The sequence below is a fragment of the Antechinus flavipes genome, chromosome X, assembly GCF_016432865.1.
Source record: "Antechinus flavipes isolate AdamAnt ecotype Samford, QLD, Australia chromosome X, AdamAnt_v2, whole genome shotgun sequence".
Taxonomy (NCBI): domain Eukaryota; kingdom Metazoa; phylum Chordata; class Mammalia; order Dasyuromorphia; family Dasyuridae; genus Antechinus; species Antechinus flavipes.
In genome coordinates this window covers 7,030,074-7,056,596 of record NC_067404.1, presented here as the reverse complement: position 1 = coordinate 7,056,596, position 26,523 = coordinate 7,030,074, and the positions used below count along the sequence as shown (strand labels likewise).

The following is a 26,523-nucleotide window of genomic DNA, read 5'->3' as shown; positions in this document are numbered from 1 at the left end:
CCTGCAAAGGGGAAAAAAAAAAAAGAGAGAGAGATATCCTTAAAAATTAGAAGTGGCTAATAATTCCACAAGACATTTATTTGTTTCACAATAAAATCCACAAGACATTAATTAATAAAACAAAGTCAAAAGACAGAAAACATTAGAAAATATGAACTATCATCTTAGGAAATACAACTGAACTGGAAAAAAGATCAGGGAGAGATAATCTAACAATCATTGTACTACCTCAAAGCCATGATCAAAGAGCTTCAATATCATATTTCAAGAAATCATAAAAAAAAAAACTGGTTCTCTTAGAATCAGAGGGCAAAGTAAACCAGAGAAAAATAGAAAGAATCCAGCAGTCACCTCCCGAAAGAAACCCCAAAATGAAAACTCCGAGGAAAATCACAGCCAAATCCCAGTTTCCAGCAAGCAGCCAACAAGAAAGAATTCAAGTCCAGTGGAGCCATAGCCAGGATCACAAGGGATACTCTAAGAACTGGTGCGATGTGAAGTGAACAGAACCAGGAGCACAATATATATACACAAAGACAAAGGTATTGCAAAGATGACCAACTATGAAAGTTTTAGGAAGCCTGCTAAACAACCTGATTGCTGAGGAATGTTAAAGGATCCTTTAAACTTGTCTTTTTGAGTTGCCATATTTTCCAGAAATACTTGGACCCAGAGTATATAAGTGGCCTTGAATGTACCTAGGACAAGGTCCCCCACTCCTCCCCCCCGCCGCTACCCTGAGCTGATATAATGTGTTTGCATCTCAAACTGGACTCCCCGTGTGTCCTTGGGAGTCAAAACAAATGCCAGACAGCTGCAGTAGGCTGGGAAACTGCTAGTGCAGCTGGGACTTTTGCAGATAAACAGACTATCCTATCTTCATAGTCTAACTTCCCAAGGGGAAAAAATGAGGCTTTTGCTGGGATCTTGCTCCTCCCCTTTGGGAGAGGTTTTGTCCTTCTCCTACCTTTACTGACCTTCTCCCCAGGCTCCTTTACGGGGAGATTTCTGGTACCTCCTCCTTCCTTGCTGTTATAAATATTCAAAGCTCTATAGATATTGTGAACTCTTTTGAGTTTCACATGCACGTTCATTTCTCTGAGATAAACCTAGTTTTCAGACAAATTTCATGAAGCTGTGATTGCCTAATGACACGATCCATCCCACTCCCAAAAGATTCATGAGGAAGTACACTGATCCCCTCCAGAGAGAGAGAGAGCAGAAAGAAGTAGCGTTTCTTTTCTTTCTTTTTTATGCCTATGGCTAATGGAGATATATTTAAGAGGCCAATCAATATTTGTCATCAGTTTTATTTTTGTGGCCTTTCTCAGTGAGAGAGGAAGAACAGAGAATCAAGAACTGAAGAAAAGATAATTTTCAAAAATATTTTTAATCGCCATTGATTAGAGAAAATGCAAATGAAAACAACTCTGAGGTACCACCTCACACCTCTCAAATTGGCTAAGATGACAGGAAAAGATAAGGATAAATGTTGGAGGAGATGTGGGAAAACTGGGACACTGATGCATTGGGAAATGCATTAATGAGTTGTGAATGGATCCAACCATTCTGGAGGGCAATTTGGAATTATGCCCAAAGAGCTCTCAAACTGTGCATACCCTTTGAGCCAGCAGTGCCATTACTGGCTCTGTCATCTCAAGGAAATCATAAGAGAGGGAAAAGGACCCACAAGTGCAAAAAATATTTATAGCTGCCCTTATTGTTGTGGTGGGTAGATGCCCACCAATTGGGAAATGGCTGGATAAATTATGGTATGTGAAAGTAATGAATATTATTGTTCTATGAAAAATAATGAACAAGTTGATTTTAGAAAGATCTGGATTTATACACACACTGATGATGAGTGAAACAAGCAGGACCAGAATTACATTGTACAGAGTAACAACAAGATTGAGTGATGATCAGCTGATAGACTTGGTTCTTCTCAGTGGTTCAGTGATCCAAGGCAATCCCGATAAACTTTGGATGGAAATGCCATTTACGTCCAGAGACGGAACCATGGAGACTGAATGTAAATCAACACATGCTATATTCACTTTTTTCCCCCTTTTTCTTTTATTTTCTCTTGTGTTTTTTCCTTCTGTTCTAATCCTTCTTTCCCAACATGACTCATAAGGAAATGTGTTTAAAAAAAAATGTACATATATAAGCAGAAAAAAATTTAAAAGAAAAAAAGAAAAAATAGAAAAAGAGGGAAGGAAAACTCCCAAACAAAACAAATTGCCAATGGGGGATTAAAAGGAGAAAGGAAAAGTTGAGGCCTAGAATCTGCAGTGTCCATGCCTGATGGGAAAACGACTGAACAAAAGCTTGGTTACACAAACATAAGAGTATCGTCTTGGGCCATAGGAAATGATGAACTAAATGCCTTCAGAGAATCTAAGGTAGGCTCCTGGTAAAGTAAGCAAAATCAGGAGAACAGACCCTGGAAAGAAAAAATTCCAACAGAGTCAGGAGCTCTGCTCCTCAGCACCAGGGTCTCCAGAATTCATGATTGTGCTTCTCTGCTCCAGGCTGCCACCTTGTGGATTCCTTTTATTGACTTATATGGAGGCTTTCGTTTGTCTGCTTCTTATAAAGTATGTTACAAGGAGTTGAGGAGTTGGCAGCTAAGATGCAGAAAAAGAACCACTGAAACATATGCACGCACACACACAAACGCACACACGAATAGAACACAAGAGAATGAAGCAGATAGGCTGGAAAGTTTTGAAAGTAATGTGTTTTTTTTTTATGTTGTTTTGTTTTAATATGTACACATAAAATATTAAAGCAAATGGAGTATGAAATCGAGATTCACGGTTTCCCACACAACCAACCCTCTTTTTTTCTGTTCTCCTGGGTGCATGAAAAAATGCTAGTTTTTTAGTGTTTAAGTTCAAAATAAAAAACTAAAACTAAAACAAACAACCCCCCCCCCCAAAAAAAAAAAACAAAAAAAAACAACTCTAACTGGGAGGGGCCTTAAGATCATGTAGTGTAATCTCTTTAGAGATCACAGGGGCCCAGAGAAAGGGGAACTGGCCACGGTGATGCAAATCGTGGCAGGGAACAGGGCCAAGAGCCCAGCTGCAGCACCACCTCACCATAAGGAGAGCCAGCAGTTCTATAGAACTCCACAAGGATGATCTCATTTGATCCTCACAAGGCTGGGATGTGGCGGGTTTGACCTCAGGTCTGCCTGCCTCCGGGCCGTTTGGACCCCTTTCACTGTGTGGTGACCCTCTAGTGGTCTCACCGCTCAGCAGCATATTGAGCCCCCTTGCAGATGACACCTCGGTACTCCCAGACTTTGTTGTGGCTCCTGGGCTGGCTTTTGAGCTCTTCTCAGGCCAGGACTAGAGCATTCTATCTCTGTATCCCAGGGCCAGGGTCCTAACCTAGAGGCACCCAATAAGAGTTTGTGGATGATGCCAGTGAGCTAGAAAGGGCGATGTGGGGATGGGGGGGGGAGGTCTCTCAGCAAAGCCCGGGTCACCTACAGGAGGCAGTGACCCTCCATACCAAGGCTCCATGACTTTAAGGCAGCCTCTTCACCTTCCTCGGCCTGTTTCCCCCATCTATAAAATGACAGGAGGGGATGTTATGACCCCAGAAATTAAAAGAAGGAACAATGCCTCCCACCACCATGCCCCATTCTAAAAGGGAGAAACTGTCAGTTTCGTTCTCAGGTTGCCAACGTTACTTTCAAATGAAAAGCCTATTAAAAATGTCACTTTCTTAAACCTTCAGTTGAGCAGATGTTTTAAAGCATTTAAGTGGCTCTGCTGGGCTCTGTTAATAAGCACCCACTACCACCACCCAACTTCCAATCTTGTGACCTCAGCACGAGACTGCTGACTGGCAGCTAATCTACAGTGTCTCAAAGGGGAGAGTTACTGAGGGCACTGAGAGGCACAAAGGGGAGACCCGGGACTAGAACTCAAGATCTCCAGATTTCATGCTGCCTTAATGGAACCTTGAGCAATACTGAGGCACCTTCCAGGTGCCTCTAGAAGCCACTCCACTTCAACACTAACTATCTGAAGGCTTGGGATCCAACTAATCCGGATAACAGTGATCCCCTCCTAGGAAAAGGCGTTTAAAACACCTCACAATTCCTGGATTTTCAGCAGAAACAAAAACTAAGTCCCAGAGTCTCCAAAGGGAGGGTTTACAAAAAGCCGTACCTACCCAGCTCGGACTACAAGTCCCAAAGCCTTCCGGAGAGCCCTGGACCCCGCTTAATCTGTCTCTCTCCTCCCCTTCTCCTAGTACCTTTACCACCTCAAAGCCCCTTGGGATATCAAGGAACACCCCAAAGATCCTTGGCAGGGTGTTTAACACCAGGCCATGAAGAATCCAGAAGCTTCAAGGACAACAGCTCCTTCGTGGCCATCCGAGGAGTGAGGACAGTGACCTACAGCCAACTCCAAGTTTCTTGAGTTAGATTGGGGAGGGGGGGGTCCCTCAGACTTGCCTTTAAGAGCCCAGATCTCCCTCTCCCAGCACCTCTGTACCTCCTCTCTTTCTTGCAGTGCCTTCTCCTTCTGTCTCTTCAGTTCCAGCTTCTCCATGTTTAACTTCTCCACCAGCTTCCTGGCCTCCTGAAATTTTTGCATGAGGAACTCCTTCTCCTCCTTCTGGTTGGCTTGAAAGTTCAGGAATTCTTGATAACGCTGCCGAAGCATGTGGTTGCTCTGTCGTAAGGCATCTGCCAACACCACAGACAGATCATGAAATCCCCAAAATCACAAAGATCAGAAGTGAAAGGAAAGCAAAGTGCTGACTTTGAAACCAAGAGGGCCTGGCCTCCAACTCCAGCTCCGACACTCAACTAGTGACACTGCCTCGTTCAGCTGCCCCAGCCATCAGATGAGCGTTCCTCTCCAGGCCTGCCTCACCTTACCTTCTCCCTGAATGTTACACCGTGCTCCAGACACACAAGAACTGCCTCTCCTCAGCTGCTGAATTACAGTTCATCTCTTTAAGCCCAACTCAACTGTTACTGCCTCTAAAAAGGATTCCCCGATTCCCCTCATTCCCAAGTGAGGAAGCTTCCAACTCAGCACGTGGGGGCCTGTGGTGTAGAAGGTGCTAATGAATCCCCTCTTGGACTCCAAGCAGGGGACTTATTTTGTAACTTTCCACAAGAATAGCACTGATGACTACCTCACAGGGTTGTTGGCAAATTCAAATGAGAGAACATTTATGAAGCAAGGCATTATATATGTGAGTTCTTATTATTCCTTATTGCTTGATTTTAGCATTAGACCCCAAGGTCCATAAAGACAGAGGCCAAATCTCTTCAGGGCACAGCAGCCCCAGAATCAAAGTCCCTTCCAGGCTGCTGGATGGGGCCAGAGTTCACAGAGACAAGATCCCTTTAAATCTTAGGGCGGGGGGACCTCTCCCTCTTACTCCCCTCCTTTCTTTTAACCCCTTTCCCTACCTCCAGATTGAGTGAGATGAACTCCTGTACCCACAGCGTGTATGTGTTTAGATGTCTGAGAATGAGTATGTGAGAGCCAGTATGTGTGAGTGCATGTGTTCATTCTTCCCTCCAAGAAACAATTCCGATACAAGTGAGATTCAAGTATTGCCCATTTCCTTCCCACGCTGTTCCATGCCACTGTGTAACTTCTTCCTTGCTCACCCCATTTTGGGGAGGCGATTTCCCCTCTTCTTCTTCTCCCTTCGCTCTCTCCCAGTACATTCCTCTTCCCCACCATTCCATTCTTTTGCAACCATCACAGTGTCACAGAATCTCACTAAGGCCCTCAGTCTAATTAGGTTGCCTCCAAGACCTCTGCGGATGATAAAATTCTGATGGTTACATATCAGTTTTACCTTGTTTACTCCATTATGATTTCTCACTCATGCTTGCCTTATTATGCTTCTCCTGGGTCTTGTGTTTAAATGTCAAATTTTCTATTCAGTTATGATCTTTTTATCAGAAATGCTTAGAAGTCTTCTATTTCACTAAATATTCATTTTCCCTCTGCAATATTATACTCAGTTTGGCTTGGATAGGTTATTTTGGGCTATAATTCTAGCTCTTTTGCTTTCCTGAATATCACCATCATGTTGGTAACTACTAAATCTTATGTGATCCTGATTGTGGGTCCACTGTACTTGATTCTTTGTTTCTTGCTACTCACACCATTGTCTCCTTGACCTGAGAGTTCTAGATTTTGGCTATAATATTAGGGGTTTTTTGAAGTGAATATGGTTCAGGGGGTGACCCAGTAGATTCTTCCATTTTTTTATTTTGTCTTCTAATTCTAAGAGATTTGAGCAGTTTTCTTTTATAATTCCTAGAAATATGATGCTAATGGTTTTTTTTTTTTTCCTCGTTCATGGCTTTTGGGTAATAAAATTAAATTGATCTCTCCTCAACCTATTTTGCAGGTCAATTTTTTCCTATAAAATATTTCACATTTTCTCCTATTTTCCTCATCTTCTGACTTTGTTTTATTAATCCTTGAAGTCTCATAGAGTCACTAGCTAATTCTATTAGTCAATTTAAGGAGCTATTTTCTTTGGTAAGGTTTTGTACCTCTTTGGTCAATTCTAATTTTAAAGAATTCTTTTCTTCAGTAATGTTCAGTGCCTCTTTTACAAATTTGTTAATTCTCTTTTCATAACTTTCTTTAATCACTCTCATTTCTTTTCCTGGTTTTTTCCTCTACTGTTCTTATTTGTTTTTTTAAAAAGTCATCTTTTTTTACATTGTTGATGGAACTGTGAACGGATCCAACCATTCTGGAGAGCAATTTGGAACTGTGTTCAACAAGTTATCAAACTGTGCATATCCTTTGACCCAGCAGTGTTTCTACTGGGCTTATATTCCAAAGAGATCTTAAAGGAGGGAAAGGGACCCATATGTGCAAGAATGTTTGTGGCAGCCCTGTTTGTAGTGGCCAGAAACTGGAAACGGAGTGGATGCCCATCCGTTGGAGAATGGCTGAATAAATTGTGGTATATGAATGTTATGGAATATTATTGTTCTGTAAGAAATGACCAGCAGGATGATTTCACAGAGCCCTGGAGAGACTTTCAGGAACTGAAGCTGAGTGAAACGAGCAGGACCAGGAGATCATTATACACAGCAACAACAATACTATATGATAAAAAAAAAAAAAAAAACTATATGATGATCAATTCTGATGGACGTGGCCCTCTTCAACAATGAGATGATTCAAACCAGTTCCACTTGTGCAGTGATGAAGAGAAACATCTACACCCAGAGAGAGGACCGCGGGAACTGAATGTGGAACACAACAGAGTATTCTCACTCTCTGTTGTTATTTGCTTGCGCTTTGTTTTTTTCTCAGTTTTTCTTTTTCCTTCCTTTTTGATCTGATTTTTCTCGTGCAGCGAGATAATGGTACAACTATGCATGCATATATTGGATTTAACATGTATTTCAACATATTTAACATGTATTAGACTACCTGCCTACTAGGGGAGGGGGCGGGGGGAAAGGTGGGGAAAATCTGGAACAAAAGGTTTTGCAAGGGTCAATGTTGGGAAAATTACCCAAGTATATGCTCTGCGAATAAATAAATAATTTTTTTTAAAAGTGTCATCTTTTGGTTTTTCTATTTAATTTCTTTTAGGAATTCTTGTTAGACTAGTGTCCCAGCTACATTATTCTTTGAGGTTTTGCTTACAGGTGTTTTCAAGTCATTTTCTTTTGAGCTTGTACCTTGAATTTCCCTGTCACATAGCAGCTCTTTATGTTTTGGGTTCCAGTTTCTTGACTGGATTTAATATTAGTGCTGAACTCTGGTCTGGTCAAGTAGCTTCACCTCTGCCTGCCTCCGTTTCTTCCTCTATAAAATACAGATGATAATAGCACCTACTTCCCAGGTTGTGGTAAGAATCAAATGAGATAATTATAAAACACTTTGTGCAGTGCTATGCACATCTAAATACAATTATTAGCTATTATCATGATTACTTTTTGTTATGTTCTTCTGCTGCTTTTACATCTCTGGTTGAGAGCCTGCAGGTTTTCTGCACTCCCCAAAGCAAAGTGATACTATATGAGGTCTGTTCTCTGCCCTCTTAGTCTGTGCTCTGCAAGTTCCTGACCCAGCTTACATCTTGTCCCCGATTAGGAGTCTCAGCAGATAGTCCCCGATTGGGAGTCTCAGCAGATAGTCCCTGATTGGGAGTCTCAGCAGATAGTTGCTGATTGGGAGTCTCAGCAGATAGTTGCTGGACTCCCCCACTACTGGCCTGCTGGGAGGCTCTCTGGTCTGGGATTCTTGGCTTAGTTATCCCAGTGTAGGCTTATGGTACTGGGGAAAGGCTAGAAATGACTTGCTGCTCTATCCCTGATCAGAGCCACAGAGGTGTTTTTTTCTTTTTTTTTTTTTATTTGCTGGGGTAATTGGGATTAAGTAATTTGCCCAGAGCCACACAGCTAGGAAGTGTAGGGCTGGTGCTCTATCCACTGCACCACCTAGCTGCACCCCCCACAGGTATGTTTCTGCAACATGTTCCTTGCTTGGTTCACAGCTAGTGCCCACACTCATCATTACTCCTCTCTGCTCTTGATCTGGGACCTGAAATTGGATGCTAGCTATAGAGGTGGCGGCTGCTAGTGAAGAGGGGACCCTGAAACTCTGAAAATCCTTAATGGAGAAAATCTCCTTCAACTCTGCCTCAAGACAAACAGCTTCATCTTTGTTGTCTGGGGGGAGGGGGGGTGTCCTCAGTCCCATTGAATTCAAATGCCAGCTCGAAGCTGAAACCCAGAGAGGAGCCAACTTGGGATTCCACCCATAGGCCCCTTTAGCTAAATCTCTCATTATAAAAGAGCCAAGCTGGAGCCCTCTCTTTGCAGAGGGTAGAAACATGCCAGCACTATAACTGGCACCAAGGACCCTCTGCTCACTGGAACCCTGTTTCTTATCTCTACCTTCACCTATTTCCTTAACTAAACTTTAACCTTACTTCCAAACCCCATAATAAACCTCTTTTTATCAATCTAGGTTTTCAGACCTGTAAACTCCTTTACAGGGGACTCTCGCACCGCCACTAGACCTCATTTAACTCCATATCCTTGCGCCAAAACCAAAGGGGTTGCAGGGGAGCTCTATTTGACTCCCTGTACCGCGAACCTGCCACTAGACCTCAATTAAACCCTAATTTCATTTGGGCACCCCAAACCTAGACCTCATTTGGTTCCCTGACCAAAATCCTCCAAAACTAGACATAATTTGGCAACCAAACAGAATCCCAACTTTTTCAGGACACTCAGAACCAACGTGGGTTCTGAGCTGTTCATGCAGTATTCTTCCGGGAAGAATACTTTCGTCTCATCCTACCTCTAAAGGTAGTGGACACCCAGACCAGGTCTGGGTTGTGGGCAGTATTCTCCCGTGAAGAGCACTTGAATTTCAGGCAAGAAGGCCTCTTTTGGTCACACTCTATTTTTATTTATTTATTTATTTTAGTGAGTTGCTATTTATTGAGAAGTCCATTAAATGTGCAAACATGTGCTCAATAAAACAAGCTGGAGAGTTGCAGTTTTGGGGAAAGAGTACAATCTTGGGATTACTGCATCCTTACAGCATTTCCATCTGAATGGCACTAATGATGCTCAGGCTGAACGAATGGTATGAAAGGGGAATTTTCAAGGCTGAGCGCTTTAGTTTAGCAGCTGTTTAACCAAAATCCAAATGAGAGAGAGATAACTCATGCATGCACACTAACCACTTTTGCTACATAAGGAAAATAAGAATACATGAGGAAAATTCAGAAGAGGAAACAATTTGATATTTTAAAACTTTCAAATGTAGAGGGAGAACAAAGTATCAAACTTATTTATTCCGTATCACAAATTTGGTCATTTTAAACACACTTATCAAACTGAAGGTCTGATGACATTACCATCCTTTTAACCACAGTAGCTTGAAACCCCAAATTTGTCTTTTATCTAGCCTTCCCATTCCCTTTCTTTCTTTCTTTTTTTTTTAATTATAGTTTTTTTTTTATTTACAAGATACATGCATGGGTAATTTTTCAGCACTGACAACTGCAAAACCTTTTGTTCCAATTTTTTCCCTCTTTCCCCCAGATGGCAGGTTGACCAACCCATGTTAAACAGGTTAAAGTATAAGTTAAATACAATATATGTAAACATGTCCAAACAGTTATTTTGCTGCACAAAAAGAATCGGACTTTGAAATAGTGTACAATTAGCCTGTGAAGGAAATCCAAAATGCAGGCGGGCAAAAATAGAGGGATTGGGAATTCTATGTAATGGTTCATAGCCACCTCCCAGAGTTCTTTCGCTGGGTGTAGCTGGTTCAGTTCATTCCTGCTCCATTGAAACTGATTTGGTTCATCTCATTGCTGAACAGAATTGATCATCATATAGTACTGTTGTTGAAGTATATAATGATCTCCTGGTCCTGCTCATTTCACTCGGCATCAGTTCATGTCTCTCCAGGCCTTTCTGAAAGCATCCTGTTGGTCATTTCTTACAGAACAATAATATTCCATAACATTCATGTACCACAATTTATTCAGCCATTCTCCGATGGATGGGCATCCACTCAGTTTCCAGTTTCTGGCCACTACATAGAGACCTGCCACAGACAGATCCTTTTCCCTCCTTTAAGATCTCTCTGAGGTACAAGCCCAGGAGTAACACTGCTGGATCAAAGGGGATGTACAGTTTGATAGCTTTTGAACCTAGTTCCAAACTGCTCTCCAGAATGGCTGGATATTCACAATTCCACCAACAATATATCACACACTGTATTTTTAGAGATAGCAGGTCTAGGAAATCTGGAACTCTGGAAAAAGTAACTTTTTGTTCTTTCCCTATCCTGTAGTGGACACCCAACTACTCGGCCAGGCTTGGGTCGTTGTTAGAGCTCTATGCCCGCTCGAGCACAATTCTTTACGAATTGCTGTGGATTGACAAAAGGCCTTCTCTAGAGATAGAAGAGAGGCTGGAAGAATTTGGAAAACTAAAAGCTTTTACCTGCCCACAATCTAGACACACCTCTGCCTCTGAAATCCTTCTCCAAGCAGATGCTTGGCTTGAGGAAACTCCTTCCCTCCAAACACCTCTAGAGACAAAGGCCCTTCCTTTGCCTCTCAAGGCCTTTCTAATCTTTTTTTTTTTCTCTCACAAGAAAGCCCTGCTCTCAGGCAGGAACTCCAAGATACAAAAGGAAATGTCTCTTTAACACCTCCCCACCCCCGACCAAGGAGACACATCCTGGGGACCCCACCCCTCTCGGGGGTCCCAGCCAGTGCTCTCTTTGATCTGTTCTGGGGAGATAACTGGAGAAACTTAAGAGGAGCCGTGTTTGAGCCCTTCTCCCACTCCACTGTTACCTACACTGGAGTCTCTGATGGTCAGGCTGTAGCCACGAGGAGAAAGGTCAGTGAGTAGGAGCGGGGTTGGAGACATGTCTGTACCCCCGGCTGCTACTCCCTGGACAGGGGTGGGGCCGTCTCCTTCAGGTCCTACTCTCCCAGCAAGATCTGGGGGCTTAAATGAGCTCCCCCGCCCTCAAGTTCCAGCGTGGAATCGACAGAGGAGCCTCGCACCGCACAGGGTAAGATGGCATCTCTTTCTCCTCCACCCTCACTCTGGTCTTTCCTCCCCCTCCCCCATGGAGTGGGGATCACAGAGGCACTCGAGGCCTTTTTCAGACCTCTCCCATCTGGCTTGGCAACCTGCCATTTAGCTCCTATCCTGTCCCCTTTTTGGGGTTACTGTACAGTGGGGAATTGGGGGACTCAATCTTATCCTCTCAAATCTCCAGAAGTTTCCCATCAACTTTTAAAACAGAACTTTGACATTTTAAAAGGGGCCTCGGTTTCCCTGATTTGGTCATCCTGCCTTAGAGCAGTGCCTCCCATCACAGCCTTTTACAAAGACTGGGGATTCCAAACTGCTCTTGGGGTTTTTTCCCCCTAGCCTCAGGGCAAAGCTTTAAACTTTTCTCAGCTGCTGGTGGAGAGATAAGAGATAACCTAGCTAAACCAGGCTATGTGTCTGTCTCTCACTTTCCTACCTAACCTCACAGGTGGGAACTCTTCGCTCCTAATCTTCTCAGTCCCAAGACCTTTTGCTCTTAGCACATTCTCTCCTATTTTTCTGGATCGGCGTTCTATGCCCCTGCCAACAATGAAAGGTTTCTTTTCTGGGCTCCAACCCTGGCCAGGTTGCAGCTTCAAGAAAGACCTCTGGAATGATGGCTGGGGAATAAAATTCCAGATCGAGGCAAATGAAATTGTTAAGAGAGTGACGATGGCTTCTTCCTTTCTTTTCTCCTCTCGTTCCCTGACTGCAGCAGGAAATGAGGAGTCAGAGGGAGAGACTAAAACTGTTTGAAAACTCCTTACCCACTTTCAATTTGGTGAACCTGTCTTTCCTGTTGTCTTTTTCCCAAGCTCTCTCTAGACTTGTTCTCTGTTCTATACCTGGTCCCTGACAAATTCTCCCTTGCTCGGTGGTGTCACAGTTCTACCTCGGTTTCTCTGGCATTGCAGCTCCAGGAGCCCAGGAAATGTCCCACCCATTCCTACCACCTCTCCTTCGCCCAGCACATCACCTTTCTATGGTGGGGGACAGTTTAAATTCCCCGGGGGATCACTGGCGGAACCGTCTGGAGAGCCTCGCCCTCCTCACTGGTCATCATTGGTGGCCACCCCCGAAGCAAGGCTCGGGTTCGGATTTGTCTGGGCACGGGGACGCCTGGGCAGATAAATTCCTGCAGCTCGACAGTTTCTTTGTCTCGCCTTCCTAGAGACGTCTACAAAGGTTGCTACAGAAAAGGTAAAGTTCGGGGCTTCCATTCATTCTCCCTTAAGCTGGCTCTTAATGCAGAGACACACTGGGCTTGAGAAAACTACCTCCATCTGAAACCTAAACTCTGAATAGATTAGCTGAACTCCAGTCTCTCTTTCCACCCACCAACTCTCCAAACAAGTCCACCCTCTAAAGCGCTTTTTCCTTCCGAATCCTGTAACACTTGTGCTCTCAGGCAAAAAGGGGGAGCCCAAACACACCCAGCACACTTATCTCTTTCAAAGCTAAAAACTCCCAGCCTAATGAGACCCGGGGCCTACCCACGCCCCCAACTTTTATCCAGGGGTCCAAGGCCAATATACTAAGGCCAAAACTAGAGGAACCCATTCTGAGCCCTCGACGGCTCTCCCACTCTGCTGCTAACAGCTGTTGGTTTAACTCTCTAACCTGAGACTCTCAGCCCTTTTCTTCTCAGGGCAACTTCCACCTCCTTTCAGGAGCAGAGGTGCCTTTTTAATACAACTCTCTCCCAGACTTAGGCCTGTAGGGGCGGTGGAAACTGTCCGAGGAGACCCCAGTCTCTGTCCTGAGTTTGAGCAGGAGGAACACTGGAGGAACTGTCAGCGAACAACACCACAGGGGCTGAACCGGCCCCCGGCGTCCTGCTCCCTGGTAGGAAATCGGGGTCTGGTCCCGTTTCCCCTTTCATCCCAGGACAGTCGGAACACCTCAGGGGCCAGTAAGCTGGGTAGGTAATGCTGATACTTTGCACTCTGACCCCTTCCACTCCTCCCCCATAAGAGGGGGGAAAGTAGGAGGGAAGGCTCAGGATCTTTGCTTATTGAGGAATCAACTCTTTTTTTTTTTTTTTTTTTTAAACAGAACAGCAGCACAGTTAACAGATTTCTAAAAGCTAAAACTGCATTCTTGACTAGATATCAAGGCCTCCTGCCTCCCCTGACTTCTGAGTCCACACCCTGAACCAACCCCAGGAGAAATGAGCTTTCCTGGAAATTAAGAGTGAAAGGGCTAAACTTTAGACTACTTAACACCTTTTACTATAGACAAAGAATCTTTTATGGCCCTGATGCATTTCCCTATTCCCGAATATCACCTTCTCCACCCTGGATGACACCCCACTTTTAATCTGCCCCCGAGATCTGTTTTTTCTAGGCTTCAAACTTTGGATTCTCAACAGCCCTTCTGCCTGGAGAACATGGGACAACTGACCGGGACAATCACCCCTTAGATGCCCTGCTGCCATCCCCAAACCCCACACCTCCCACCTCACCTCCTGGCATGAACCCCCAAATCTCTACCACCCTTGTCAGCTCGAAGCAGTTAAGAGGAAATCAGTGCCCCTTTTCCCACATGCATTTGGAGGTGATTCTCGAGGGGGGAATGAAGAGGGGACCCCAGAAAATCTTCAATTCTGCCTGAATAAGAGACTCTGCCCCAAGTCCTTTTTTTTTTTTCCTTAACTGAATTTAAGTTTTAACTGCTCGAGGGGGGAATGAAGCGGGTTGTGGTCCTTTTAAGAAACTAGTCCTTTCAGATTGATTTATTCCTTTCTGATTCCCAACCCCTCCTGGCTGATGCATTATCAACTCAGGATTCACAAATCCTGGTCAAAAGCACCCCTTTGAATTCCAATAGGAGATCCGGGCCTGTCCCAGCCCCCACCCGGATCTGAGCCAACTTGGGGCTACACCCATAGGCCCGTCTAGCTAACGCTCTCATTATAAAAGAGGCAAGCCGAGTCCTCTTTGCAGAGGTTCCAAACATGCCAGCACCATGCCTGGCACCAAGGACCCTCTGCCCACTGGAACACGGTTTCTGATGCCCTCTTATCTCTACCTTCACCTATTTCCTTAACTAGACTTTAACCTTACTTCCAAACCCCATAATAAACCTCTTTTATCAATCTAGCTTTTCAGGCCTGTAAATTCCTTTGCAGGGGACTCGCGCCGCTACTAGACCTCATTTAACGCCGTATCCTTACGCCGAATCCAAAGGGGTTGTGGGGGGAGCTCCATTTGACTCCCTGTACCCCGAACCTGCCACTAGACCTCAAACCCTAATTTCATTTGGGTACCCCAAATCTAGACCTCATCACTCTGAGTGCTAGAATGCTTGCTGCAACTGCCACTGGCCTGTCTTCTTGGCCAGCCCCAGCTCCAGTGTCTACAGACCTCTTGGACCTCTCTATCTAGCTTCCTAAGCTGCCCTGGGCTAGAAAAGTGACTCACTGACTTTTAGGGGCTCTCCCCAATCCAAATTCAGACTGGCGCATTTTCTAAATCTTTGTCAAGGTAGGTGAGCTGGACTAAAATGCTTTCTCTTACTCTACCATATGGACTCTGCCTCCAGGATCTGCTTGACACAACTCCTTAGTTTTACAGATTACAGATTCTGTTCCAAATCGAGGAAGACATTTGCCTAAGGTATCTCCGTGAGAGACAATGGCAGCAGTCTTCTGATTCCCTGTTCCAGGGTCTTGCTTCCACACCATATCACTGCTCTTTCCTACTTTCCCAAACTCCCTGATATCATGGACCTCTTTGAGAACAATAGACAGTTTCCACAATCTTCAAGATTCCCCTCAATTTCAATATTCCACAACTGGATAAAGGTTTTTTCCTTACCCTTTACATTCCTCCCATAAAAACTTGGCTATATAAACTCATATTGCTCAGCTTTCATCAGCCCGGGAAAAAGTTCATCTTTTAAAATCTTTGAAAGAAATTTCAGACAAAGAGCCATTATCCAAAAGAAAAGGAAGTTCAAAAGAAGAAACACAAACTACTGATAACGAATTTTTAAATGTTCCTACTCATTAATGAGAGAAATACACAGAAAAATAACTTTAAAGTTTCACCTCCCACTCACCAAATGAACAAACATGATTTTAAAAAACAGGAAAAGGGAAGACAAGCACAATAATGAGCTGTTAATGGAACCGTGGATTGGTTGAAGCATTCCAGAAAACAATTTGGAATTATGACACTATGGCGGTGATTCCACTATGGTCCATATAGACTCCAAAAGAGGTCAAAGACAGAATGGAAGTTTCCATATATGCTAAAATGTCTTTAGTGCGCCTGTTACTGGTAATGAACAATTGCAAACAAAGTCAGTATAGTAAAGCTTACTAAAATTATTCTGGAAAACCCATTCAATGGTCTATCGGGTCCAATACAGTTTCTTAAACAATTGTACTTGAAAAGGACCCAGGGTCTCTTTAAATTTCGAAATTTAAATCAAGAAAGTAAATCCATCTGAGATTGTTGCTGTGACAACCGAATGAAAATATTATTATAATTTTTTTTTTTTTTTTTGCCAAGTGCAACTAAGTGGAAAGAGGTTGGAACCAAAACTTACTTTCAAATGGAAAACCAAAATAGGTCAAACTAGAGTAGCTGCAGGAAAATTGAGGAGGGGAAAGAATACAAAATGAAGTGTGCGTGAGGGTTGTTAGAGGATAATTCCCCATGTCATTATTTCTTCTTCCTGCTTTACCAAGGGGCCCAGAGAACACATAAAGTAGAAGGAACTTAGCAGGACCAGGATAAAACTCTCACACCTTGTTTGTGTAATCCTAACCGTCCCTCTCTTTAACCCTACTACCAGCCTAAACCATGCAAATGATTTCCCTACAGCACAAATGTGCCCATGTCACATCCCCAACTCGAAACCCAGCTGGCTTCCTAGAGCTCCTTCAAGATGAAATAGCAACTTGTCTTTTGAGTTTTTGAAGCCTTCTCACCCAATGCTCTGCAATTAGTCTAAGCTTCCTTCTGGCTCCTCCCACGTGATATTCCATCTCCGCTCTCCGTAGTGCCTGGAGTATATTTCCCCTCCATCTGCATCTAGTGGAAACCCCTTCTTCCTTTCACGGCTCAGCTCAAGTTCCATGTTCTGCCTCAGGTCTTTCCCAGACCCCTTAGCCGGTATTGTCTTCCCTTTCCCCTATCCCCCTCAGCACACGATACACATCCGTACAGAAGTACGACATGTCTATAAAAATGAATACCATTTCTCTTGGAATGCTGGCTCCTCCCCCTCTAGGCATTTCATTGGAACTTTGTACCCTCCCAGTGACTCACACAAGGCCCAGGAGGGCAGCAGGTGGTAACTGACTGAAGAGAACGCCTATGGCTACGATGGAAGAGGTTCGAGGATCAGTCACTGGGGCAAAAGATTGTGAAAGACTCATGGGGTCCGAACTCCAACTGTGGGAATGAGAGATTGCAGCTCAGACCCATTCTAGGGTACACTCAACAGGTTCCACCTGGATAATGTCCATTGGAATTTTCTTTTACTTTTTGCCTGGCAGATAGACTTGAATTCAAGTCAATCAAATGTGAATATGATGGATTGCATCAAAATAGAATAACTATTAATGTGAGGAATCTGAAAAACACGGGAAAATCCACATGATTATTAATTCATAAGCAAAGAGTAAAAGTAAGCAGAGCCGTGAGAACAACAGACATCATGACTACAGTCGAATAAATGAAAGCAGCACAAAGAGGCAGTTGAACTTGCAGCAGACATGCAATGAGAGAAGAAACGGGGAGACACGCCTCCTTCCTTCTGGGAGAGAGGGCCAGATTGTTCCAAAAGTTGAAGTCCCGATCAGGTTTTCAAAAGGGAACATTCACTGGTGATACTTGGGAGGGTAGAAGGGACATGTAAATCAAGAAATGATCGGTGCAAAACAAACAAACAGGCATCAATCACCCATAAAGCTTTTTGAAGAGGGTCATTTCATCCACTAAATTCTAGGTCCCCCCTTTCTTTTTAATATACTTATTTATTTGACACTTAAACACAAAATAGACAAAGAAAAAAGAAAAAAAAGAGTCAAGTGTGCAGCAAAACATAAAGTAGTATTCTGAATACATAATTTCTATTTCAAGAAAGCTTATACAATAGAATACATTGTATTCAGACGTGTCCATCTTTTCTTTACTTCTCTGTAGGTTTTCTTTTGTTTTCTGGCATGCACTTTTAACTTTATTCTTTTTTCCCCTTTCCTCTCCCCCAACTCCCTTAAGCAGGCTACAGTTAAGCACGGATACATATGCATAAGCATACACACACTTCCCTTACATATACACATACATCTAAAACAATATTAATATGGCTAACATAATATAGATTTCTCTTTTAACTGAATCTTTTTTTAACTGTCTGAAATCAATGATGACTACCCCTACTTTTTCCCTAATAAATTCTATTCCTGATCATTGCTCTTATCTTCGTGTATATCTCGTTTCCTATTCCTGCTAACTCTTCTACTTTATTTCTACCTCTTAACTTGCCTTGCTATTACTTAATATCACCCCCCCCAACAGATTCCTCCCTTATCTTTATCCCACTCCATTAATTTATATACTCTTCTATACACAGTCTTACCCTAATCCCTCTCCCCCTTATTTCTTTATAGTTTTTGAAAGGTACTATACCCTTCTTGGTATATGTATGTACTGTTCCCTCTTGAACCCATTGCCAACGAGAGTAGGTTTTCAGAACTACCAGCTCTCCTCCCCCATCTAATGGCTCCGTATCAGTTCTTCCTTTGCATTTCATTCATAAAGCATAATTACTATTTTTCCCTTTTTCTAGACAGTTTTGCTTTTTCAGAGTCAGATCCTATTCCGTTCTGCCACAATCTTTCTTTGGATCACCCAGTTACAGATATCACTCAGACATATGGTTTAATTTCCACATATAAAACATAAAGTTTGTCCTTTTTGAGTCCCCTGAAATTAGTCTTTGTTGTGTTGAATTTTCTAATGAGTTCAGATTTGTTTGAGACAAATTCTGATGATCTGAGAGTTCATTGATTCCTTTTTTTTTTCATTCAGTATTATATTTCATTTTTCTGGACAGAATATTTTGGGCTACAACCCTAGTAGTCAATTACACTGCAATGTGGTTCCCTTTCTTTTTATATCACAGACTCTTGTTAGCCATCTGCCAAAGTCTACAGACCCTCGAGTAACCAATGCATAAAATCAAATGCAAAGATTCCACCAAAGAAACGAATAGGTTCCTACTGGAAAGGGAAAGGAGATCCGGCCAGGCCCCACCCTAAACTTTCTCCCTGGCATCCCCACCTCAGTCTTGTTGCTCTCAAGGCTTTAAACTGAGGACCTTGACCCTAAGCCATCAACTTGCCTTAAATCATTTTCTTCTGCTAGTCCAGATAGTGGAGGGACACTCACCTCTGAGCTCTTGGTTCTCCTCCAAGCAGCGCTGGAGGGCCTCTGGAGAGACTTGGTTGGAAGGGAGATGCAGCATGGCTGATTTCCCCAAGGAAGACCCTTCACCAAGGGTCCCGTAATCTCCTGATGGACCCCCGTTGGGCTGTACCATCTCACAAGGCTGACTCTTGCAATGATTCTCGTTCATTCAACTATTTCAGTGCCTGGAAGGAAAAACCCAAGACAGAACTACACCACAATTCCTAAGAAACCTGATAGGTATCATCTTACATATCTGAAAAAGAATTTTCTCACTGTACCCAATCCCAGGTTCATGTTAAGAATTCATTATAAAAATAAATTAGGCCATGTCTTGAGATATATTCCTGCAAAGCCCTTGCAAAAGTACTGCTTTTCATTTTTCTTTATACCCCCAGTGTCTCACCCAGTAACCCCATTACACCAAAGGTGCTTAATGTTCACTGGACTGGCTTGGATTAGAGGAGGAAGCTAAACAAACAAAGAAATAAATAATGGCAGCTAACATTTAGATAGCATTTATTACATGCCAGGCACTGCTTTATAAATATCATCCCATATGATCGTCACAACAACCTTGGGGGGAGGGAAGAGAGAAGGGGGGGAGGGGAAGGAGACAGAGAGAGAAAGAGAAACACACACACAGAAACAGAGAGAGAGAAAGAGAGAGAGAGAGAGAGAGACAGACTATTATCCTCATTTTACAGATGAAAAAACTGAGGCAAACAAGGGTCACATAGGCAATAAGTTTCTGAAGCCACATTTGACTACAAATCCTTATTCCAGATCCACTGCTCAATCCACGGGGCCCCTGAGCTGCCCCAATTACCACAACTTTGGGGGATTAAAAAAACAAAAACAACTGTTATATGAAGAGATTTGAGTAGAGACTTAGCCTAAAAAGAGACCAGGAAATGGTATATGTTACAAGGTATGGCTCTCTGGGAGAGAAAGGCATATTGGGGCAATGTATTGTGATGACAGTAACAAAAGACACCAATTCAAACAGTTTAAAAAAGAAAGAAAAGAAACCTTGAGAGGCCAGTTATCTGAAAGATCCACAGGAGAAGGATACTTGTGTTGCTTGAGGAAGCAGAACTCGATCCATTAGGTCGGACTTAGAGGGGGAAGTCAGAGGCTCCTCATGGAAGAACTTCACAAGGCTCCAAAATTCCACCCTTGGGAGACAAAAAGTTTCTAGTAAAAGCTGGCCAGCGGCCTGGGCCGTCAGCTAACGGGAGAGCTCTCGGCCACACAGCCGGGCTATCTCAGGAGGGCATTGTTAAAATATATAACCTATTGAAAAGGGTTTTGAATCCCACCATAAACCAATAGCTGGGTGATACTCCTAGACAAGACACTTTAACTTCAGAGGCTCAGTTTCTTCATGTAAAATGAGGATAATATCTAGAGAACCTGCATCATAGGATTCTTGTGAAAAGAGCCGTGTGCAAACCTTAAAGCCCTCTATAAGCTCCCTTCTAAGGTTCCTTCCAATGCAGAGATCCTATAACTCTAATTATATGTATACCTGATGTCCTACAAAGACATGTTTCTGAGAAAAAACTGGGCATAAATCAAGGTGCGAATGCACTTAAAGAGTTAGTGATTAAAAACCCATTTTCTAGATGAGACAATTCTCTGCTGATGAATCGTCATCCCCTTACTTAATCTGTTAATGTGTTTAATACACAAAGAATATGTATTTGTTTATTAAAGTCTCTCCAAATGATTAGGCTGGAGCTCCCAAAAACTGTTTGGAGTCTATGTACAGAAACAGAACCTGGTCACCCCGGACGATCAAGGGATCCTCCATCTAGAGCCATAAGGGGCCTCAGAAGCCATCGAGGCTAAGTTCCTTTCATTTTATAGACAGGAAAAGGAGCCCAGCAAAGTCAAATGACTCGCTGCAAGCTGCCCAGCTGGTGATTGCTCAGAGAGGCTGTGTCTGACCCAGCACCGATTCCAGGGCTCGAACCATGTCCAAACTTCACCCTCACCTCCTCTGTTCTCATCTTTCAACCCTTTACCATGTGTCTTAGGGTGTCACATTCAACTGAAACTGCTCTTTCCAAAGTTCCAATGGACTCCCAATCACCAAATCCCAGCTGGGAGTTGGCATTTCACCCTCTTCATGACCCCTAAAAGGCCTTAGACACTGGAGATCACCCTCTCCTCCTGGATTTTTTTTGGCCCCTCTAGGTGTTTATGACACTGCTCTCCACTGGGTTCTTCCCATACCTGGCTGGTCATTCCTTCTCCATCTCCTTTCCCGGCTCTTCCCCTCCATCACGATCCCTACCTGTGGCTGCTCCCCAAGGTTATACCGAGGTCGTCTTCTCTTCTCTCTACAACAGCCCCCAAGACTGGAATTACTTCCAAGACCTCCACAGCCGGTCCTATCCCCTCTCGGGAGCTCGAATGGCACATCACAAGCTGGATTTTGACTCAATCGAAGGTATCTTGCAACACTTGACGTCTTCATTACAGAAGCACCTTATCATTTTCCTTACTCCAGAGATGGGATACCAAGTTCCCAGCATTCTAAACTCTTTGCAGATCCTACTGGTCTGCATACTGGGCCATCTCAGCCTTAACCCAATACACTGGGGTTTGGGTTCTTGGCTCAGTTTCCCTCCTTTGCTACCTGTATTAAGCAGCACTCTGCAAGGAGCTTCAGGAGAAGGGAGGGGGTGGGTAACACTGTGGATATCTTCCCAAGAACATATACTCAGAAGGAAATGCAGAGCCCAAATGGAAAAACAGAGTGGCTATTATCTGGGTGAAGAACAAAGAAAGACAAGTAATTCTGTAACCCGAGATCATCTGGACAAAAAGAACCTAGAGAAGCAGTCTGGGAAACAGAGCACACAGTGGTAAAGGGACCCAGCGGTAATGGGATACCCCAATCACCCAAACAGCTGCCGGCACCCCTGTCTGCCAAAAGCAGAGAAGCAAGTAACTCCCTGACTTTGCTTACTAATGCCGAAGGTAAAGGAGCCAACTAGAGACAAGTCTCTGGTGGATCTCATCAGTACGCTAAAGTCATTATCTTTCCCCCCAGTCCCTCCAAACTGTGGAGGGCATCACCCTACTCCTCATCCTCAGATGGGTCCCCTGCGAGGAGGCAACCAGGACTCCTCACTCTCTCACCCCCACATCCAAGCTGCGGCCAAGGTTTCGATTCACTAAACATACGTTAAGCACCAGTCACGTACCTGGCATGATGCTAAGCGCTGGGGCTCCAAAGAAAGGCAAAAAATCATTATCCTCAACAATGAAAGCCTCCTGATTTCCCCTGTGCAACGTCTTTTCTTTCTTTCTTTATTTTTTTTTAATTTTTATTTAATAATTACTTTATATTGACACTCGTTTCTGTTCCGATTTTTTTTTTCCCCTCCCTCCCTCCACCCCCTCCCCTAGATGGCAAGCAGTCCTTTATATGTTGGATATGTGCAACGTCTTTTCTACAGGCCTCCTTCCATCCTGATGGTACCCACACCCTTCTGGACTATCAATAATAACCTACTGGAGGGTCTGCCTGCCTCAGATCTCTCCTCACTCCACTCCCTTCTATTAAACCACTAAATTGACTTTCCTTAAGCTCAGGTTCAACTATGTCACTCCCCCTCCCCCAATCAATAAACTCCACTGGTAGCCTGCTGCCTCCAGGATTAAAGACAGTGTGTTCTATCTGGCATTCAAAGCCCTTCCTGACCTAGCCTCCTCCTCCCTTCCCAGTCTTTTCACACATACTCCTGGATCCAGGGCCACTGACCTCCCGGCTGGTCCATAAACAAGGCCCTCCAGCTCAGAACTTCGGACATTCTCTGGCCGTCTCCTGCGCCTGCGACACTTTCTCCTGACCTGCCTGATTTTTTAAAAATCTCAAATAAAATGCCAGCTTCCCACAGGAAGCCTCCCCCAAGCTCCTTAAACCTAGGGCCTTTCCTGTGTTCCTCTGTAGAGAGCCTGATCGTGCATATGTATTTGCCGTCTTCCCATTAGGCTGTGAATTCCCTGAAGGCAGATGCTGTCTCTCACCTCTCTGTCTTCTTAGCACTTAGTTCACTGTCTGGCGCATAGTAGGTCTTTAATAGTTAGCTACAACTGGTAGAAACTGTGGAAACGATAGCAGCTTTTGGACATAAAGCTTGGTCTAGAAAGTAGTCCAGCATACAACCTAGATTTAAGGAAAAATTGCAAAGGGTTCAGAGAAAGAAGACATCAGGAACTCCATCATGCCAATAAGGAGGAAAACTTGGGAGTTGTAGGAAGAGGCCAACGTGAATGAACTCATCAACTATGTAGAAAATGAAAGCGGGAGGAAGTAACAAAATGAAGATATGGAACAGCTGTCAATGAATTTAGGTTGGCTAAGAAAGCTATCGGGGAAAAGAAGATCAAGATTAGGATCTGGGGTGAATAGGACACTACAGATGAAGGGCGGCAAATCCGGCAAAATCCATGTACATGTTATTGGGACAAGGTAAATAAAATAAACAAAAATACCCTCCGCCGCAGATAACGTGAACGTGTGGTTTGGTGAATGTGTGGTTTTCTCATCTGAGCTGCTGCCCCACCCTGCCTCTGCAAAGAAGGGGAGAAAGCAGATGTGCCAAAGTCTTAGTCTGTTCCTGTTTTCTCTGGAAATGATAATGACAAAAGTAGCTACTCCTTAGGAAGTCAAAGGGAACCCATCTAGTTACCCCACTGAAGTCACCACCTGGTCCACACCAATCAATCAATCAATGCTTTTTTTTTTTTTTTCCTTTTTTGTTTGAACAGAAATAAGTGTCAATATAAAGTAATTTTTTTTTTGTTTTTTTTTTCAGACTGTGCTGCTAAAACACTGTCCATCAAGTCCGAAAGAGTAGAGAAAGTGGGAGAAGCATTGCAGAACTGAGAGCAAATGTCCCGAGTTTCCAAGAAAGTAAGAACAAAATAGGCTAACTCCAGGCCAGTGAACATGATTCCCATTCCTGGGAAAATTTTTTCCTCAGGTCTCTAAAGAGAGGCTTGGTGGATGGCCGCATGGGAGGAGGGGAGTGTTACAAAAAGCCAGCATCAAGTCATTTTTGGAGTTGAGACTGATTAATCAGGAGGGGACTTTATAGTTTACTTAGATTTTAACAAAGAGTTTAAAAAAGTATTTCCTGCTATTCTTATGGAAAAGATAGTGCTCTGTGAATCACAAGATAAGATCTGGAACTGACTCAGTGGCTAAACTCAGTCTTGTGAAGCTGATGCTAGCTGGCTATGGACAGTAGAGGGGACAAGGACTGTGTGGTAATGACTTAGATAAAAGATGGCATGTGGATGAATTGTAAAGATCACTCCAAGAAATTACACGTACCAATTTTAGAAGAGCACTGGAGTAAAGAAGAGCATTAAGATGGAAGGCAACAGAATGGTAGAAGGCCAAGCGTATCCTCATCTTGTAAGGACAGTCTGAAAGGACTAGCAATGCTGAGACTGGAGGAAAAAAGCTGAAGGAGCAGAGAGCCAGGGGAGATAGCTGAATTCAGGAAGAGAGACTCTGAGTGGATCCAAGACCCTAGAGGGCAGAAGCAGAGGAAACTTCCTAACTATTAGAGCCGCCCCGGGAAGTCAGCAAGTATTTATTAAATCTCAGGACAGGTAGATGGGGCAGTGGCTAAGAGCGCTGGGTCTGGAGTTAGCAGGATTCATTCTCCAGAGTTCAAATCTGACCTCAGACACTTAGTACCTGTGTAACCCTGACAGTTACTTAACACCTTTTGCCACCATTTCCTCATCTGTAAAATGAGCCGAAGAATGGAATGACAAAGTACTCCTGTGTCTTTCACCATCTGCATCCAGAAAAAGAACTATGGAGACTGACTGGAAATCAACATGTGCTATATTCATTCTTTTTTCTCTTTTGTTTTTTTCCTCGCCTGTGGTTTTTCTCTTTTGTTCTGATTTTTTTCCTACCAACGTGATTCATAAAGAAATGTGTTAAAAAAGAAATCAAATAAAATAGCCTGGCCCTGTGCTAAATGTCCCAAGTGGTGGCTTTCTCCTCATTGGAGGAGACGATGGCTCCCGGGTCCGTTCCAACTGTCAAATTCTGGGGGCAAAAAAGTGTCTCAAGGACCTTACAATCTAGTGGGGAAGGGCCTTTCTAGCTCTGAATCTGTATTAGTGTGGAAAGGCGAAGTGAAAAGGGTAACAAAGGCCAACATGGACATTGTCACCGCGTTAAGTGTTTTATAATTATCTCGTTCAATCGCCACAAAAACTCCAGGGAGTAGGTGCTATTAAGATCCTCGTTTTACAGATGAAGAAACTGAGACAAAGGGAAGTTCTAAGTGGAGTCACAAACTAGGGAGTGTCTAGGGTGGGATTAAACTCAGGTTTTCCAGATTCTCCGGGCCCAGTGCCACTGTAGTGATCACTCCGATGACTCCAGGGAAGGGAACCCCAGTGGCACAGTCCCATCATGACTGTCAGTAATAATAAGAGCTAACATTTATACAAAGCTTTACACGCGTGGTGGCGGTATCTGCTCTCCCAAACAACTTCGGGAGATCCGGCCCATTACCGGCACACCCATATTACACAGGACGTAGGTGAAGTAGAGATTCAAGCACTTGTCTGGGCTCCCCCAAAATGCGTCGGAGGGGCGTTCATCCCGAGGTCTTTCTGATCTCTCTAATCAGTGATGTGGGAATCCCCCTCAGAAGTGTAGGAAGATGGTGGCAGACAGAAGGCTACGCTTCCCTCCCCCACTCTCCCCTCCCCCACAATTACGAAGAACTATCGAACCTGGGGGAGGGGAGAGGCACTGGGGCACCCCGGGGCATCCGCGAAAGCCCGGCCGGGAGCCCAGACCTAGAAGTGGGAAGGCTGAACACGCCAGAGCGGCTTGAGGGGTGAGCCGGGTGGGAGGCCGAGACAGCCGCGGGAGGACCCAGGGAAGGGGAGGGGGAGGGGCCGGTCCGCCGGCGGCCCAGGGGCGGGGCCAGGGGCCCGGACTCACCCCAGAGGCCGGACACTCGGGCCTTCAGGCGTCGGCTACGGCCCCACCAGGGCCCGGGGAGCCCGCGGCCTCTCCGGGCGCCAGGCTGGGCCGGGCCTGAGTCTTCACGCCCCGGACACAGAGGTGGGAACGACGCCGGAGATAGCGACGCAGGCCTCACCAGAAACGGCTAGCTCTGGTCCCGGCCGATGGCTCCAAAGCCCAGACTCCGCTGAGACTCCTCCCCGCCCAACATCCACTTCCGGGTTGTGGCTGAGGGCCGCGACAACCCGGAAGCACAAAGGCGAGAGCTTGGGATCCCCTCAGGCTGTCCCCGCCCTTTCTCTGGATGTTTCAATCCCGAGGAGCTAGGATTGAACCAACTTTGCCTTTGGCGGGGGGGGATTGGGGGGAAAATTCCCCTTCGTTTCCTGTCCCAGGACTATTTATGCTTTAGGAAGAAATCTCAGGCACTAAGCTACTTTCCAAGGCACCTACTT

The 26,523-nt window shown here is 44.4% G+C and overlaps 1 protein-coding gene across 5 annotated transcripts in view; it reads right to left on the bottom strand.

Moving 5' to 3' along the window:
* The window catches only part of IKBKG (inhibitor of nuclear factor kappa B kinase regulatory subunit gamma), a 47,554-nt gene extending 21,287 nt beyond the window's left edge, over positions 1-26,267 (bottom strand). For 2 of the 5 annotated variants that reach the window (XM_051967740.1, XM_051967743.1), the window contains exons 1-3: positions 20,074-20,696; positions 19,024-19,226; positions 4,521-4,714 (exon numbers count right to left, since the gene is read on the bottom strand). In XM_051967740.1, coding sequence (XP_051823700.1) covers positions 4,521-4,714; positions 19,024-19,210 — 381 coding nt within the window. In that variant the 5' untranslated portion in view covers positions 19,211-19,226; positions 20,074-20,696. Of the gene's footprint in view, positions 1-4,520; positions 4,715-19,023; positions 19,227-20,073; positions 20,697-26,044 lie in introns of those variants that run through there. The other 3 variants (XM_051967741.1, XM_051967742.1, XM_051967744.1) reach the window with 3 other exon arrangements.
* Between the last annotated feature and the right edge of the window lie 256 nt (positions 26,268-26,523).